This window comes from Coptis chinensis, chromosome 4, assembly GCF_015680905.1.
Source record: "Coptis chinensis isolate HL-2020 chromosome 4, ASM1568090v1, whole genome shotgun sequence".
Lineage (NCBI taxonomy): Eukaryota > Viridiplantae > Streptophyta > Magnoliopsida > Ranunculales > Ranunculaceae > Coptis > Coptis chinensis.
This window is the reverse complement of record NC_141459.1, coordinates 85371373-85390720: the sequence shown is the minus strand read 5'-3', so window position 1 is coordinate 85390720 and position 19348 is coordinate 85371373. Positions and strand designations below refer to the sequence as shown.

Here is a 19348-nt window from a genome sequence, read left to right as displayed (position 1 = left end):
GTGCACCTCTGTGGAGGGGGAGGAGGAGTCAACGGTGGGTCCGAAGACACTCGACGAGATTGAAGTAGTGAATATTGGAGAAGGGGAGGAAGAGAGGTTCACCGCGGTAGGGTCTAGTTTGCCGGAGGAGTGGAAAAGTAAGTTAATACAATTCTTGTCAGAAAACAAAGTCGTGTTTGAATGGGTAATTAAGGATGTTACGGGGTTAGATCGACCCGGAGTTCGCGTGTCATCGGCTACACATGAAAGAGGATGCCAAGCCAGTGAGGCAAAGGATGCGGAGCATTAGACCAAAGTATGCGGAGGGCATTCACAAAGAGGTTGCGCGGTTAAAAGGAGCTGGAATAATACGAGAAGTGGGATTCACAGATTGGTTGTCAAATGTGGTTGTGGTACCAAAAAAGAATGACAAGGTTCGTATGTGCATCGATTTTACAGATGTGAATGTAGAATGCCCGAAAGATAGCTATCCCATGCCGCGGGTGGATGAATTGGTGGATAGGACAGCAGGATTCAAAATATTTTCGTTCATGGATGCATCTATGGGGTATAACCAGGTCGCGATGTACGGACCGGATCAGGAGAAGACAACATTTGTTGTAGAAGGCGGCACATATTGCTATACCCGGATGCCATTTGGATTGAAGAATGCTGGAGCTACTTTCCAGCGGCTGGGTGAGAAAATGTTCGAAAGTAAGATTCGGAAGGGGATTGAAATTTACATAGATGACATGGTGGAGAAAATCATGTCGGAGGAGGAGCATTTAGAAGGATTAAGAGAGACATTCGGGATACTGCGAAAGTACAATTTGAAGCTGAACCCGGAGAAATGCACATTCGGAGTGACCACGGGAAAGTTCTTGGGCTACATTGTTATTCAGCGGGGAATAGAGGCTAATCCGGAACAGATAAGAGCTTTGGTGGAGATGTCGTCACCGCAGAATGTCAAGAAAGTGCAGCGGTTGGCGGGTAGGGTTGTGGCTTTGAATAGGTTCATTTCCAAATCATTCGATAAATGTAGACTGCTATATCGGCTATTGAGAAGCACCTCAGATTTCTTGTGGACATCAGAATGCGAGGAGGTGGTTCAAGAGTTGAAGAGGTATTTGGGTAATGCTCCCTTGTTATCTCGGCCAGAGCAGGGGGAGAAGTTGTATTTGTATTTGGGGGCTACCGAGTATGCAATTAGTTTCGTTCTTATCTGTCTAGTCGACAAAATGAAGAAGCCGGTGTATTTTCAAAGCAAAATATTGTTGGATGCAGATACGCGGTATAGTAGAATTTAGAGGTATGCCCTTGCGTTAATCTTCTCGGCTCTAAAGCTGAAACCCTACTTCGAGTCACACTCGGTGGTGGTGGTGACTAACCTGCCTCTCAAGCAAGCATTAAGGATAGAGAAGTCAGGTAGAATGTTGAAATGGGTAGTGATGCTTAGTTCGTACGAGATACAATATCAGATAAGAACTGAGGAGAAGGCGCATGCAGTAGCTGAGTTTCTGGCTAAGTTTCCCGCATAAGATCCCACTTGGGGAGAAGAGATGGTCATGGAACCGGAGAGGGAGGGGGAGCCCGACCTACTAGACCCTTGGGATAAGAGGAATGGGTGGAGAGTATTTGCAGATGGATCTGCCACTGAAGCATGCAGTGGCATAGGTGTTGTGTTGGTCACGCCTGATAATAATAGGATAGAACAAACTATGAAACTAGGGTTCGCGGCATCGAGTAACGAAGCTGAGTATGAAGCAGTGATAACAGGATTGAGAATGGATGAGGATTTGGGAGTAAAGGAACTGACCGTGTATTCCGACTCAAATCTAGTGGTGTGTCAGGCTAATGGAGGGTTCGCTGCTCGATGTCCGTGAATGGCTAAGTATTTGAAGGTGGTGCACGAAAGGTCCAGCAAGTTTGTGAAGCTCAGATTCGTACACTTGGGTTGTGGTGAGAATAGGCATGCGGATGCCCTGGCATACATGGCTGCAGCCATACTTGGGTCTGAGGAAAGAACGATACGGGTAGGAAGACTGGAGAAGCCAAACACAGAGGAGGTGATATAGGTGTGTCAGATTGTAGAAGAAGAAGGGGGATGGATGGATCCCATTAAGCATTTCTTAGAGGGAAAGGAGGTGGCCGATAAGAAAGAAAGAAGAAGGTTGGAACAGGCTTCTCAGAGATATGCTTTATTGGAAGATGAACTGTATCGAAAGAACTTCAATGGGCTGTTGTTGAAATGTCTAGGGCCGCGGTTAGCCTTAGAGGTGCTTGTAGAATTGCACGAAGGGGACTATGGGAGTCATTCCGTTGGGAGAACTACGACACACCGATTATTGACACAAGGCTATTTCTGGCCCCACATGAAAATGAATGCAGTGGACTTCGCTAAAAAGTGTGACAAGTGCTAGAGATTTTCACAGCTGATATTCGCTCCCGCAGAACCTCTGCATAATGTCTCAAGTCCGTGGCCTTTCGCCATATGGGCGATGGATATCGTAGGACCACTACCCATGGCTAGCGGTAAAAGGAGATATATGTTGGCAGCCACGGACTACTTCACCAAATGGATAGAAGCTGTACCTTTGCAACAGGTGAAGGGGACGCAGGTGGTTAAATTTCTATGGGAGAACATCATATGCTGATTTGGGCTGCCATATGCCATCATTGTGGACAATGGGACACAGTTCACGGGAGCAAAGATGACTGAATTTCTGCAGGCATACAAGGTGAAACAAGGGTTATCTGCCCCCTACAACCCCGAGGGCAACGGACAAGTGAAATCTTCCAACAAAACGATAATGAACAACCTGAAAAGGAAGTTGGAAGACAAGAAGGGCGCGTGGGCAGACGAGTTGAATCATGTTCTTTGGGCTTATCAAACCACACCTTGAACAACCACCAAGGAGACCCCATTTGCCTTAGCATACGGCGTCGAGATAGTGATTCCTTCAGAGATGGTGGCAGCTACTATGAGAACCAAGGCCGTGGAGGAGGGATCGAATTGGTGCATCCTGGCAGGGGATTTGAATTTGGCAGAAAAGAAAAGAGACTCAGCTCGCATTCGATTAGAAGAGTACCACAGGCGATTACAGAGGTAATACAACAAGCAGGTCAAGCCACGGAAATTCAAGGTAGGAGAGGTGGTGCTCTGCCGAGTGACCCCAAGCACAAAGAGAGAAAAGGATGGGAAGTTGGGTCCAAATTGGGAAGGGTCGTACACCGTGGTGGAAATAGGAGGGTCTGGTACTTATAAGCTACGAACTATGAAGGACAAACTGATAGAAAAACCTTAGAAAGTAAGAATATTGAAAAAAATTTACAATTGAATGTAAGGAAGTTATAAAGCAATGTAAGGAAAGTTCACAGCAGAGGACTAGAGTCGTTTGTAAATATATAAGGCTACAACACTTTTGTGAAAAGAAATTTGTTTGCTATGTATGACGCATAAATAAGAATATGAATAGCGGACCAGGGATAAGAGAACCACATGGGGCAAGGAGAATGCTCCATCAGGCTTCTACGCCCATTAGAGGGAAAGGCAGCGGAGGGGATGAGCCCTTCATTGATGTTAGAGCTGGAGTGAGTTTGGAACAAGAGGAGTTGTTCTAGCAGGCTTCATGGCCTGGTTGAGCCCGTGGGGAGGGATGGGCCCTCCGCGGATCAGAGAAACAAGAGACACATGGGGCAAGGAGAGTGCTCCATCAGGCTTCTACGCCCGTCAAAGGGAGAGGCAGCAGAGGGGATGAGCCTTTTACTGACGCTAGAGTTATGGTGAGTCTGGAACAAGATGAGTTGTGCCAGCAGGCTTCAGGGCCTGACTGAGCCCGCGGAGAGGGATGAGCCCTCTGTGGATCAGAGAAGCAAGAGACACATGAGACACATGGGGCAAGGAGAGTGATCCATCAGGCTTCTATGCCCATCAGAGGGAGAGGCAACGGAGGGGATGAGTCATTCGCTGACGCTAAAGCTGGAGTAAGTCTGGAACAAGATGAGTTGTGCCAGCATGCTTCATGGCCTGATTGAGCCCGCGGAGAGGGATGAGCCCTTTGCGGATCAGAGAAGCAAGAGACACATGGGGCAAGGAGAGTGCTCCATCAGGCTTCAGCGCCCGTCAGAGGGAAATGCAACAGAGGGGATGAGTCCTTCACTGACGCTAGAGTGGGAGTGAGTTTGGAATAAGATGAGTTGTTCCAGCAGGCTTTATGGCCGATTGAGCTCGCGGATAGGGATGAGCCCTCCCCGGATCAGAAAAGCAAGAGACACATGAGGCAAGGAGAGTGACCCCATCAGGCTTCTACGCCCATAAGAGGGAGAGGCAGCGGAGGGGATGAGCCCTTCGCTGACGCTAGAGCTGGAGTGAGTCTTGAACAAGATGAGTTGTTCCAGCAGGCTTCATGGCCTAACTGAGCCCGCGGAGAGGGATGAGCCCTCCGCGGATAAGAGAAACAAGAGACACATGGAGCAAGGAGAGTGCTCCATCAGGCTTCTACGTCGTCGGAGGGAGAGGCAGCGGAGGGAATGAGCCCTTCAATTCCCTGACACCAGTACAGGACAGAGACTAGAGCAAGATGAGTTGTTCAAGTTGGCTTCGGGATCCAGGCGAGCCTACGGAGTGGAGTGAGCCCTCCCCGGATGAGGGATGCAAGAGACACAGGGGACAGAGAAATTTGCCTTCACCAGGCTGCACAACCTCTTAGAGAGAAAGACAGCGCTGGGGAGGAGTCGTTCGCAGGGCGAAGAGGACTGCCCAGGATAAAGTATACTAATGGGAAGTGACAAGTTCCAAGGGGGTGGGAAGATGTATAAAGTGCGCTAAGGAAGGAACCTTAGAGGAGGGATAGAGTCATGAAAATCTATAAGTGGAGGCACGTTGCAATTTAAACAAATAACCAAAACCAACGAGTAAAGAGGTAACAAGCATATTGATCAAAATCAAGCATCATATTAAACAACACATTCACAAATCCAGGAGTGAAACAAATAATAGATCATGAGTTTTTAAGAGTATCTTGGTACAAAAAAAGAAGAGTGCTAGAACATGTTAGGTGCTGGTCATCGCATCTGTGGCTGCATCTAGTGCCGCGGTGATTCCAGCAGCAGCATCATCAGTGGCTTCACCAGTGGTCTCATTAGCGGCTGCCACCTGGTTGACGGGTTCCTCTATCACGGGGTGATCAAGAATTACCTCGTTGACCGGCATCTCTTCACTTGTGTCCTCAGGGGCTTCAGTCACCGGAACGGCAGGCCTTTCTAGAAGAAGGTGACCTTCTTTAAGTGAGGCGTGCATGCTCCTCCTGAATTTTCTTGGCCACCCTCTTGTCGGCCAGGAGCTTGAAGCGGTCACGAAGTATAGTCATGTCGGTTTGGTGTTGCTGCAGCAGTTCGACGGTAGCTTCCTAATGTTTCTGGTTTAGGGCGTCCATCGCGGCCTGGTGTTGTTGAGTGAGTTCACCCAGATTGAGTTGGTGTTGTTGGAGGAGCACTTCCCTTTGATGACTGAGCCGCTCGTTGTCCATGTATTGTTCGTGAGATGACTCCACGGACCTAAGCTCGTCCTGAGCCTTGAGTTTTGCCAAATTTGCAGCTTCAAGATCCGCTTGGAGGTCGGCATAGGCAGCTTTTATCCTGACAGGGCCGTTAAGTTCGTTCTCCAGGGCGGCCACCTTGGTCTTGGCACTGAAAAGGCTGCGGATCATGAAGGAGACATCCAGGCTCACCTAGGATCAAAGAGGAAGGTGGATAAAAAAATAAAAAATAAAAAAATGAGCATTACCTTCTCCCAGTTGGTATACAAGGAAGTGCGGTGTTGGTCAAACGAACTGCCATCCTCGTATGCTATGTCTTTGGGCAAGTGAGCATTGTAAAATAAAGAGGAGGCTATGACCGTGTTGTCCAAGGCGGAGTCCGCAATGTTCACCCTACGATTGCGCATCTTGAAAATAGGACAGAAGTCCTCTATAGGTGCAAGCTCAGATGTCGAGGCAGTAGGTGGAGCTGTTTCTTTAATTTGCCATGCCGGCGTGTGTGGGGGGAAGAAACATCAGGACGAAGGGATGAAGTGACATAGGCAAGTTCTTCGGATGGGGAGGACCGCTGAGTGTAGGGGCAAGTTCTTTAGATGTGGAGGTCCTCTGTCTCTTGGATGGAGGCTTGACATCAGGAGCCCGCACCTCTGCGGAAGGAACCTCCCTCACCTCATCCTCATCGGAATCACTATCAAACAATTTTTGTTTGTAGACATCCATATCGGCGGAAGGGGAGTGGGGAGAAGTGTATTAATCATCCCAGGTGGAGATAGAGCGGTATGATGGGACGTGTTCCGGAGCAGAGGAGTGAGGAGGATCGGGAGATTCAAGGGAGGCGGGGGAATGTGAGGAAGTTCGGAGATGCTGGTGGCGTGAGGTATGGGGGCGAGGCCTATGCCTTGGAGGAGGTATGGACCCGGAGTCGAGAAGGGGCATTTGTAGTGACCCAATGAAGAGAGGTGGACTAGGTCAACAAGAGAAGGAATGGGAGGTAACATAATAGGGGAAGTCGAGGAGTATGGGATTGTGACCGCAGAACCCTAAACCGCGGACGTGGCATAGGTACGGCAGCAAGAGGGACCATAGGATGGAAGGACAGGTAGACGAGCCAGATGAAGTGGAGAAGGGGTACTATAGTGGCCCAATAAAGAGAGGGGGATTGGGCCAATAGGAGGAGGAGGATGTAACCTGATAGGGGAAGACGAGGAGTATGGGATCGTGACCGCAGAACCCTAAACTGCAGACGTGGCATAGGTACGGCAGCAAGAGGGACCGAGGGATGAAAAGACAGGTAGGTGAACCAGATGAAGTGGAGAAGAGATATAAAAAGAAGATGGGGAGAAGAAAAAGGAGGGCCGCACAGTGAGAAAAAGAAGAGGACTAGGTCTAGCTTGGGGGTTGTAGTTCTTCGGTTCTTATTGTTTTCTTATTAAGAGGTTTTAGGTTCATACAGCATTGGGAAGGAGATTCTCTTCAAGGGAAATTGGAATGAAGTAACAATCTTTATTAGTCACTCAACAGTAATTATGAGTAACAACAAATTGCAAAAGCAGATGTAGAAAGGCCCCGAAACCAAATGAATTGCAATGCACATAGCAATATTTACAACAAAACTTTTAGGTAAAGTATTTACTTGCTCTTTTCGACATCAGTAAGGTTCTTCCTCAGAGTTTAATAATAACAATGAGTATTTCACTTTCAATGCAATCTTGTTGTCCTCAATACACAATTTCCCTCCAGTTACCACCCAGTACCCTGGTTGATCATCTGGACCTCTAACCATTTCCTTCGTCTCAACAAATCTCGTCATTGTTGGCATCTTCATAGGGACTGGCAGCCCGCCTGGATATACAGCAGAGTTTACCTCCACTTTACTGGGCTTCTCTGCTGGAGTCTGTCCGCTGCTGAATCTTGTGCTGAACAACATTGAGATGGAGCCTGATTTTCGAGATTGAATAGCAGGCCCATCCCACTCTGACCTTCGGATCTTTGCAGATGATAATGTAGAGAAGCCAATCCTCAGGAACAAGACCTTCCTAATACCAACGTCCCTCACCTCAAACCAAGCCTTTGTAACTATGGAGGCAAAGTCATCAATGCGGGAACCATTATACTGCACCGGGGCAGTGCATACATGAGAAAGTAAGCTCCACTTAACAGGCTCATAGTAGCCTCGCTGAGATGGGATATCCTCATTGACCTCGTAGCTGCAGTAATCTGAGAGTTGGAAAACCTTTGGGAGTGTAGTAAGGTGTTGGAGATGGATAGCTAAATGGTCACTCTTCTTGCCTTCCAGATATAGACGCATTCCAGTCACTGGGCGGTTTACTGAATCAACCTGCACCGGTGGATACGTGATTATTTATATTAGTACATGGAGCAATTAGGGATCAAAATCAGCGTGATATTATTTCTACCATTTATCCATGAATCAGCAAGAAGATTCTAGACTTTGGGCACCACAAGATTATTGGAACTACACAGTTCAATCGGCATACAATAATGGGTGGATGGGGATCTCCTTACAGCCAGGTGGGAATTTCAAAGGGTGTGGAGCATCAATTTGCCTTTCAAGGTAAGGTTTTTTCAATGGCAAGGTTCACATACAGCAAGTTATCCTCACTGCAGACGTTCTTCACCAACATTTCTATGCGGACGCAAACTGTGTCATGTGATGGAATTTCAGATACATTTGTTCCTACAATGAAAGGCTCGTGCTCTATGATTGACTTTGACTTACATCCAGCCGTATATTCAGCAAGTACCAGTTCATTTCGGGATTGGATAGTGGATGTAGTCAGGATAAGTTGGAGACAACTTGACAAAGAAGACTTACTGCCCAAATTTGGGAGAAATCATGTGGCACATTTAATTAGCCAGAATATAACAAGATTAAATGTGTTGAGTTCAGATCCGTCCAAAATTATGTTTACAGCTTTCAACGCGACTGACAGCATGATGGTCACATATGACCAAAGTATGATTTTGGAACCTAATTCCAAAATCTATGTCGATTTTAGGGTTTGACAAACTTGTTCCTCGCAAAGAACACGAACTCTCACACAAGAATTCAACTGAGAAAACCTTTCTCTAACACTCAAACTTTATTATTCTTTAATTCTAACTATGGCCAAAGACCTACAACTCAATTTGTAACTTTCTACAACTTTGATAATAGAAACCTATTCTAAAAACAATTCAAATCAAAATAGAAACATCAAATTCGTAATTAATATAACCCCAAAAATAAAAATAGCCTAAAACACTAATTAGACTCAATTCCTAAAAAATTCCAAAAATACTAATATGAATGGTAAGTGGTAACTAATTTGGAGATGATTAAGGCTAGGATGCATCACAACATTTCAAGATTAAGGAGGAATCAAATTAAACTTCTACTGCTACCATTATTGAGATTTAGCTTGCTTGGAGTCCTCTTGTGCATAGTTGTGTCAAAGTAAACATACACCCCCCAAAATTATCATGTTTGATATAATGAATGTAAGAAAGAATAAACACTCGCTTCTGCATGAAGTAAAAAATATAGTGCTAGAGAAAGTAGCATAATGTGAAATTTGAGAGGAAAGATAGATAAAGGAAGTCCTTAACGTAACTGGTACGATTTGCAGTTATGAACAGCGTAAGACTCTATCAAACTAAAACGTAATAATGACGGATATATCTATTGCTTAAGAGAATAAATTACTATAATTTGTTGAATGCCCAAATATATGCACAGATGTCTGTATACATAATTCCAACAACCCATGCAGACTGTATAGTACTTATAGTGATAATGTCAAATACAAAGTATTTGGCACAATAATGCTCAATGGAATGATAGATGTTGTCTTGTCTTTCTAGACTAGTCGTAAGTTCATCCCTACGCATATCAAATTATTAATACTTGGATAACACACAAACAATAGGTATGAACTGTTGTGTACGGTGGAGAAAATGTTAACACTCACCTGAATCGTCTTAACATAAAGCTTGGGACCAATAAAGGTGAACTGGAGGGATGGAGAACTATTCTTCTTCGACTGAGGACCAAGCGGAAAATCGCCATACATTGGAGCCCATTGCCTCGGTAACTGAAACTCCAAAAATTGATGAAGCTCCTCTATAGGTGGTCTATCTGATTCAAAGTAATTAAAATGCAACTCAGCATGGAAACAACGAAAAAGAAGCACACGTACACACAAATGGAAATGTGGTCTCCCAATAAAAAAGCACAATCAGTAGCAGATTCTTGGGTGTCCAAAATTCTTACTATCAGCAATAAGGGGAAAATATATAAGCTAAAAAGATCATTTGTTACTTTTGTTTCCCGACCCATAATCAGTTGGTGATTTTCTATAAATGCGTCCTCTTTCATGTTCAAGATCAACCAACTTGTTGACTGTAAGCAGATCTATAACTGATTGCTAATGCTATACATAAACCACCAAGCTAGAAATATTGAGTATCTTTGCCAATCCAAATCCGCTTATGTAGCTTGAGATGGAGAAGAAACAACTTGGGTGTTTGTTAGATGAAAATGTAACATAAGGCTGTCAGTTATGAGAAGCTATATCCCTATTTACGAATCATAGAGACCAAATGCAAGGGCAAAGAGAGCGTCTGGGCATACTACTTTAGAAATCTTGGTTGTTGACTGCATCAATAGTAAATTAGTAATGATAGGGATTGACATCTGTATGTTGCAAAAAGTCTCTGTAATATGAAAGTAAAACAAGAGTTTTGTTACTTTTTCTCTCGACAGAATATTGTCATGCAAGTTTCAGCTTAAGTTGGACAGACTGTTTCATATAATAATTAGGTGTAAATCCAGGCAATTGTATCTCTTTGATTTCTAGAAACCTATGAACCAATAGTTTAAACATAAACTATTAGAAATTCCCATTTGACTTTCTATACTGGCATAACACTTATGACACGTCCAAGTGAATACGTGGTAATTCCTTTATAATTTTTTTCACTTTGCAAGTCTTACCGTTTTTTAAAGCCAGCATCTTCTTAATTAAAAACAGAAATATATTAAAGAATGGAAGTTGCAGGCTAAAGATATTCAGTTTTCCCGCATTCTGCACAAAAGAAATTACAGGAATCAATCCAATCAACTAAGATGGTCCTACTTACAGCGGAGATAATGATTTACTGCATGGGTTAAGAAACCACAACCACGAACACCACTTAGCAATGATGTTATTGGTACAAAGGACATAGCTATCACATCAGGGAACTGTGAGATTGTTGAAAGCCACCGGTTATGACTTTGACCAAAATCGATGCCACCCCTTCGAACATGGATGCTAACTATATCCTGCATGAAAGGAGATCCAATGTCAGAATAAGTTCAAGTTGCCTGCCCCTACTTGGTCCAAGTTCTGATGGCTTACCTCTTTCTTTGAGTGGAACACAATGGGCCTTATCGAGTTTGCAAATTGTGCATTACGGTCCTCCAAGGCCATGACCTTCTGTTCCTGAGATGACAGAATGAATTAGACCATTTTGTTGCTTTTAGCATTTCTTTTTTCAGATACATGTCTGTGTGGACATGAAGGGGTGCTCTATGAAGCTAAACATTCACAGTCTGCACCTCAATATTGTAAGGAACTAGACTGACAAGTTTAAATTTGAAGCAGCCTCTGAGCAAATCCCCATATGAATCAAGGTGGTGGAAACATGTACTACAAACAGTCTTGTAAATCGTCTGTCTATGTTCTGTAATAGTTTCTTAATATTCTACCACCATGAATTTCATTTATCTAATTCTAAATGAAAAGATATTTATAAGAGTTCCCTCCCCTATTTCTTGCCCTTACATGCATCAAATTTTGTCTTAATAACTAAGCAGAAACATCATTTAGTCAGACATCACACTTTATATCCCTAGCTCCTCACTTCCTGCATACTTCAAACACATTTTTTCTTTTCGATCGGTAAATATAATTTATTTATTAATATGATCCCAATCAAAAGAAAGTAGGATGAGATGTCCTACTAGTACAACGACAAAGAAAACAAAGAAAGATAAAAACAAGAAATTACTAAGCAAAGGTCCCTGATCAACACATCAAGGAACCCCATCTAAACATAAAATGGCTGAAAGGTGTATCCCTGATCATCTCGTCATGCACCTCGAACCAAAAGATAAAAGGCCATTGATAGACATGATGGATATCACACATTTTATAACATTAGAAAGGAGAGATATCACACTAACTTCAGTCTTAGCATAGTTCATCATATTTTGTAAGCTGAAAACTTAAACATATCAAGAAAATATACACTAGTAAACAGTGAAACAAGTGACTGAAGGTTGAGCTCTATTCAATGCTTTGAAACAGTGAGTATAATCACGCTTCAAACATTCAAATACAGAACTTAGTGTGCTTTGAGTTCCTCCACTTGAGAAATAAACATAAGGCTGTACCCATGCTGGTAACTTAGTTAAATCTGTGCTTTAAATTACCGATATGGTCTTTGGGTTGCTCTATAGTAAATTAATTATACTATTAACAGATCAACTGGAAGTTTCAAATAAATATACATTAAATACTCAGCATGAAAATGTAGCATACCTTCACTTTTCTTGAGAATTCACTAGCATTTAGACTCATGCTTCCATTGACATCTTCTGCAAATATCTCATCCGCTAAATTTTTTAACAGTTTCTGCACTTCGGACGACTGAAGACTTGAGTTTTGTAGCTGTTTAATAGTAATTGCATCCTTTCCTCCCATCTTTACACCAACAATAATATGGGTACCATATTTTTCGATAAACCTGGAAAATTACATACCAAGGAAATCAAAACCTAAAAAAGTATTGAAACACATCTATCAAAGCTGAGGCGGATTGCAAATCAAGACCACAATCACCTCTCATATATCAAGATGTCTGAGAACACCTTCGATAATAGTATCAGTGAATCATCTGAAAAATCTGTACATGGTTCCACATATGCAGACACTATCTGACAAACTTCTTTTGGCTAAAGGCCTAAAGCACACAAATATATGAATCCTCTGTCTTTCATTTACACGTCCAACTTCCATCACCCTAACCTTAAAAATTGCCATTCATTAAGGGTGCAGCTGTTGCACAGCACTTAAAATTTGTTATTGCATAACAAAAAAGATTAGGTCCGTGTGCAGGGGCATTCCTTAGCTCAAAATATTATTACAAAGCCGAACCTCATAGGGCACATATGTCCAAAAGAATATGGTCGCCGATCCCAAACTTGGTGAACTTTGAAAGTGGACAACAACTAACAACACTCAAGAAATTGTAGTCACGAAGCTCAGGCATTCCACCTCAAAAAGTACAATGGCATTCCAAATAAGGATACTTAAAAACAGGTTATGCCCTCTATTTTTCACACATAAGGTCTCACTTCCGTCATTAATATTCTTTTGGTACTGTGTCTAACAACATAAGAATAGGAAGTTGTATTTGTGCGGTGTACTATACTAACAAACAGTACTTAGTACTAAAATAATTATAGCTAATAAACGCTTTGATTTATGTATCTTACCGAGCAAGGGAAGCAGGGTCCCATGAAGACGGAACTTCTTGCTTAACATGCTCACACAGTACTATCTGGGATCTTGTCAATGCAATATTGTACAAAGTTATAAACCAGCCATCAACAGCAAGACTTTTTGTGGAGGTTGCATCTTTTTGCCAACAGCCTTGGAAATTAAACATGGAGTTAAATAGGCCACAAGGGATCTTGCCAGACAAAGAGAGATATTGATTGAACAGTTCCGACATCTACAATGCATAAGAAAACACCTAAGAACCAATATTTTCTTAATATTTTACAGTGTACATTAAAGAACGGAATTATTTTGAAGGCGCATCAGGAAATTAAGAACACAAACTCAGTAGCCAAACAAGTGGCAATCAATGTGTGAATTAAGGCAAAATACCATAATGATGCAAGTGGGTAGTGGGTACCTCATGTATCATATATGTTTAATATGCACAAGAAGAGGATAGAATTCTTGAAACCCACCCCGAACAATGTTCATCTTGATATTTGGCTCTACCTTAACAATAATATTGTATAACCAATTTTTGTTTTCCTTTTTTTTTTCCCCCAGTTTCTTTCTCGTTTCTTTGTGACCATTACTTAATATTCAAGAGTTAGGTACATACAGAGAACAGCTCAACTGGGAAACTTGAAGTGGTTGACACTGCTCAGAGTGGAGTCTAATGGTAATGGTTGTAACACTAGTAATATTGGCCCAAGATAAACTACATTTGTTTTCCCTATGGTGCAAATTAGAGTAACATTCGCAGTGCCACTATTGAATCCCAAGCATATAAGATGCAAAACCGGTTGATGTAACTTATATCCTTTCTATTACCTTAGAGCAACATTGTGGTTTGCGCAAATGTTACAATGTTTCGATCTAAATTTTGGTGTTCCTTAATTTTGTCTTTGTCTGTTATTGTCTGCGTATTCCTCTTACTTAAACGCTTCTAAGTGACACCCATTGAGTATATATAACCCGAAAAAAACTAATTAGTAAAAAGTCTATTCAACATGCCCCCAAAAAGTGCATTTCCCCAATATGAATAAAAAGACTATACAATAACAAACAATTGATTAACTAATCAAACAGTTAAATAACCAATAGACCAAAAAAAAAGGAACAATCTAATATTTATGTTTCCACAAATTAAAAAATAAAGAATCACCTGATGAAACGAAACGACATCAGACCCAAACCTTGTCCTCTCTCCTTTATCACAAGTAATCGATTTCGAAACATTAGGAACAACAATACCACCTGGCAAAACCAAGTCAGTAGTAAAAGAGTGATCAAGTTCAATTAAAGGTGAACCATCTGGCCCAGGTTTACAATAAAGAAGCCGAACATCGCTCGACAAATCATATCCATATCCAATAACTGATACAGCCTTTTCAGCTGCAGCTTGGGCATCAAGTATGTATGAATTCATTTCCAAGTTTTAGAAAGTTTTTGAAGACTTGTTGTGTGTGTGGGAATTTGGTTTGAAATGAAAAAGAGATGAGGAAGAAGAAGAAAAAGTCCATGGGAGTAATGAGGAAGGGTCTGGTTTTTTTTAAGGTCAGAAACAGAGGAGTTGAATTTTTTTTTTTCAAGTGAAAGCAACTTGTGATCAAGTCAAGAGGTTTGAATGTATGAAAGCGGGTTTTGTCACTTTGTTTTTGTGTGAATAATACGACAGTGAATATTAGATACTTTTGGAGTTTAGTAGTTTGCCATGTGGCAAAAAGGTGTTTACAAAGGACGAGGGAGATTTATAAATTGATTTAGTTAATGAATAATGAATTAGGTGTTTTTATTGTACTGCAATCTATAGATTGTTTTTTTTTTTCTTCCTGTGGAATAGAGTCAATAGACGAATAGTCTTTGTCTTATACATGGAGGTTTTAGTCCAATTACACGGACAATTTTGCATTAGTCTTGTGGTTCAAGTTGTGAACTTACTTAAAAATCACGTTGAAGAATCTATTGGGAGAAACTGTTGTTCATATTTAAACAATTGTATTTGTGGAATATATATCATAATATATGAATCTAATATTCTAATATGAAACCCCTAACCTGTAAAATTTGGTTTGATGTCTGGAAAATAAACATAATTGAATATGATTTTTTTTTTTTTTTTTAGTAGAATGTTCACTACATTATATTATGCGGAACAGATTCGAGTGGATACATATAAAATTTCAAAACTTTTCCCTTGTACAGTTGTGCTGCTGCCCATTTAGCTAAGGCTGATGGCCCTTGATTCCCACCTGCTGTACATCTGTGTTAGTAGTTCTGATAACAAAAGTACTTAAATTCACCGTTTAGACTATCTAAAACAGGCCTTCAACTCCAGAATCGCAGATATAGGTGGCTTCTGGGCTATGGATCACACTGGCAACTCCTCACTAGCACTCTCCTCACTTCCTCCGAAATAGCACTATGGAACTGATACAGCTTTGTCACACACTCACATTCACACCCACTGCACTCTGCCTTGGAGTACGCTTTGTTCATTAGTAATGTTGTAGCCACACAAATTCCTAACCAACGTACACCTGATTATCACAACAGACAAACTCACCATTTTAGTCTTAATGAGATAACCAGCAAAATTAATGTTGTGCCACCCTGGTCGGAAATCTTTGAGTTGATATAGTTCAAAATCTCCATGTATCCTTGAAACTTCAACATTACATCAATCAATATGCTAGCGCAACACACCATTTATTCCGACCATGTAAACCAGCCCACTTCTTCGGATGTCACAATATATGGCGGCATTTTGTGTTGGGGACAACGATACCAATCGATCACCACTAAGATAACTTGTATTTGGACAAACTACTACTCCACACAAAAAATCTAATATTTAACTACAACTAACAACCACAATCTGAACTATGGATATAACTATCACCAACAAGCAATAGAAATATAAAGCAAGTAAAACATACCACAACACAAGATGTAACGTGGTTCGGCCAATGACGTCTACTTCCACAAGAGCTAATCCTTTTATAAGTGTGGGAAGAAATATTACAATCACTCTTCTCAAGTCTCTCCACCTTACTAGATCACTCCTCTTTCCTTACAAACTTTTTTATTTATAAGGGTTTTCTCTCAATTTTGATTGCTCTCAAAATTGAATTTCTATTCAAAACTTAGGTTTCTCAAAACCTTGTTTCTGTTTTTATAGTAAACTGCAATCTCGCGGTTACTATAAAAAATAGAAACTGACAAGTTTAGACATGAGCGCGGACGCGCTCTCAGCAAGGCAAAATCGAGCGCGTGTGCGCTCTCTTATTTTTTCTCAAAACCAAATGTCTAGTAACTTTGTTTTGTGAGAGGCTAAAAAAAACTATCTTCTTTTTCACGGCAAAGGCGTGGGCGCGCCTTGGTCACGACCAATCTGAGCGTGTGCGCGCTCAGACTTCTTCACATGAGCAGTACTTCTTTTCTCCTTCTTCCTCATGTGAGGGATAACTTCAACAATCTCCCTCTCTCAAACAGTGAGGGGGGATATCTCCATACATTCACAAATCAATAGGAGGAATGTGATACCATTCCGGCAGTAGCACAACAAATATCAAACTTACCTTTTGGTAAGATTTTGGTCATCATATCCGACCCGTTCTTATCAGTATGAATCTTCTTAATGCACAAATACTTGTTTACGAGAACTTCTCTAATCCAATGATAACGCACATGTATGTGCTTGGTTCTAGAATGAAAACTCAGATTTTTGCTCAAATGAATGGCACTCTGACTATCACATAAAACTATAAACTGAATCTGCTTTAGCCCTAGTTCATCAAAGAACCTCTTCATCCATAGCATCTCTTTGCAACATTCAGTGGCTGCAATATACTCGGCTTCTATAGTGAAGAGGGCAACACACTTTTGCAACTTAGATTGCCAAAAAACTGCTCCTTCTGCATAAGTAAACAGATAATCGGAGGTGGACTTCATAGAGTCAACATCACTTGCCATGTTTGCATCAGTGTAGCCTTCAAGCAAGGTATTAATCCCACCAAAACACAAACACACTTTGGAAGTGTCCTTGAGATATCTCAATATCCACTTAACACCTTCCCAATGCTCTTTACCCGGATTTGACAGAAAATGGCTTACAACACCAATGACAAAAGCAATATCCGCTCTTGTACACATCATTGCATACATCAAGTTGCCCACTATGGATGCATAAGGAATCTTTTTCATTTGACTCTGCTCATGCTCACCCTTTGGACACATATCTTTGGTCATGTAGAACTGACCACCAAGCGGATAACTGACTGGTTTTTTTTTATCCATGTTGAATCTTTTCAACACCTTCTCAATGTAGCTTTCTTGAGAAAGTCACAACTTCCCACTCTTTCTGTCACGAGTGATCCACATACCAAGTATCTACTTTGCTTGACCCAAATCTTTCATCTCAAAGGACTTACTCAAGTCTTTTTTCAGCTTGGATATCTTGTTGATGTTCTGACCAACTATCAACTTACCATCCACATACAACAAGAGTACTATGAAATCCCCATCTCGAAATTTTTGAACAAACACACAATGATTGGAAGCGGACTTCATCTAGCCATGCTTCACCATAAAATAATCAAACTTTATGTACCACTGTCTCGGTGCCTGCTTCAACCCATACAAACTCTTTATCAACTTGTATACTAGGTGTTCCTTGTTTTTGACCTCAAACCCCTCTGGTTGGTCCATGTAGACATCTTTTTTAAGGTCTCCATGAAGAAAAACTGTCTTGACATCTAGTTGCTCAACCTCTAGGTTCATATTTGCGGTCAGACCCAATACAACCCTGATAGAAGTCATCTTAACTACAGGAGAGAAAATTTCATCAAAGTTAATATCTTTCCTTTGACCGAATCCCTTTACAACAAGGCGAGTTTTGTGCCTTGGTTGTGGATTATTCTCCTCATACTTGACTTTGTAGATCCACTTATTCTTGAGAACTTTTCTTCCTTTCGATTTCTCAACTAAGTCATAAGTGTGATTTTTATGTAAAAAATCAATCTCATTATGTATGGCCTTCAACCACTTCTTTTTGTCTGTACCTTCAAGAGCCTCTTGATAGTACATAAGTTCTCCACCATCAAATAGTAAAATATACGTATGTGGTGGATACCTGGTTGAAGTTTGTCTCTCTCTGTCAGACCTCCTTACCCCATCTTCTTGTGGCTCAGGAGGATACACTTTTGCTTACTCAGGTGGTGGTTCATGCACTTCATCTGCATTTTCTTTATCAATAGGTTCTATCCCATCATGAGCAATAAGATCATCATCATGAGCTTCAAACCCATGGTTCTCTGCATTCTCAATGCCTTCTACACGTTCCACAGTAGGAACTTCTAGTTCTGAATCAACAAGATCATTAGGGAAAGCTTCTAGCTTCTCACCATCCTCAAAATCTGCTATGGTTTGGTCTTCTAAGAACACAACATCTCGACTTCGGATTACCTTCTTGTTAATCGGATCATAAAGTTTGTAGCCAAACTTCTCATCCCCATACCCCAGAAAAAATGCATTGTTTGGCTTTGTCATCAAGCTTGGATCTCTCGTCCTTGGGAATATGGACAAATGCCCTGCACCTAACATCTCTACCTGACCATACTCTCTCTGGATAATCAATATTCAAAGGCTTCGAAAGCGATAGGTTGATCACATGCACGACTGTGCACATTGCTTCTACCCAGTAACTTCTCGGTGACTTAGAGTGAGACAACATGCATCTCATCCTCTCTACAATGGTCTGGTTCATCCTCTCGGCTATACCATTGTGTTGTGGAGTCTTAGGAACGGTCTGCTCATGACGAATCCCATGACTCTTGCAATATTCTTCAAATGACCCAATGTATTCACCACCATTATCTGAGCGAATACACTTCAAAGGCTTCCCTGTCTCTCTTTCCACTATGCTATGGTCTATGGAAAGTCTTGAACACGCCAAGTTCTTCATCCTTAATCTTCAGACTATATGCCCATATATTTCTTTATGTATCATCAATGAAAGTCAAGAAGTACAAAGCTCCCCCATGGGACTTCACTTTTATAGGACCACATAAATCTGTGTGTACAAACCCAAAGACATTATCCTTTCTGTGAGAGGGGAATCTTTGGAAAGACGCCCTGTGTTGCTTTCCTACCAAACAATGAGTATATCTATTTAAATGCGTACCTTTGATGTTTGGCAAGGCTTTTTGCTTGGCAAGAACTTCAATGCCTTTTTCTCCCATATGACACAGTCTCTTATGCCATAGTTCGAAGGAAGCTTCT

The 19348-nt window shown here is 41.5% G+C and overlaps 1 protein-coding gene across 1 annotated transcript; it reads right to left on the bottom strand.

Annotated features, from left to right (window-relative positions):
* Nucleotides 1-6999: 6999 nt before the first annotated feature.
* Nucleotides 7000-14682, bottom strand: NSL1 (MAC/Perforin domain-containing protein). The gene is made up of 7 exons (XM_086557861.1): nt 14232-14682; nt 13060-13298; nt 12104-12308; nt 10919-11002; nt 10659-10842; nt 9488-9654; nt 7000-7854 (listed from the first exon to the last, which is right to left on the bottom strand). The coding sequence occupies exons 1-7, from the start codon at nt 14493-14495 to the stop codon at nt 7165-7167; spliced, it is 1833 nt and encodes a 610-aa protein (XP_086413987.1). The 5' UTR covers nt 14496-14682; the 3' UTR covers nt 7000-7164.
* Between the last annotated feature and the right edge of the window lie 4666 nt (nt 14683-19348).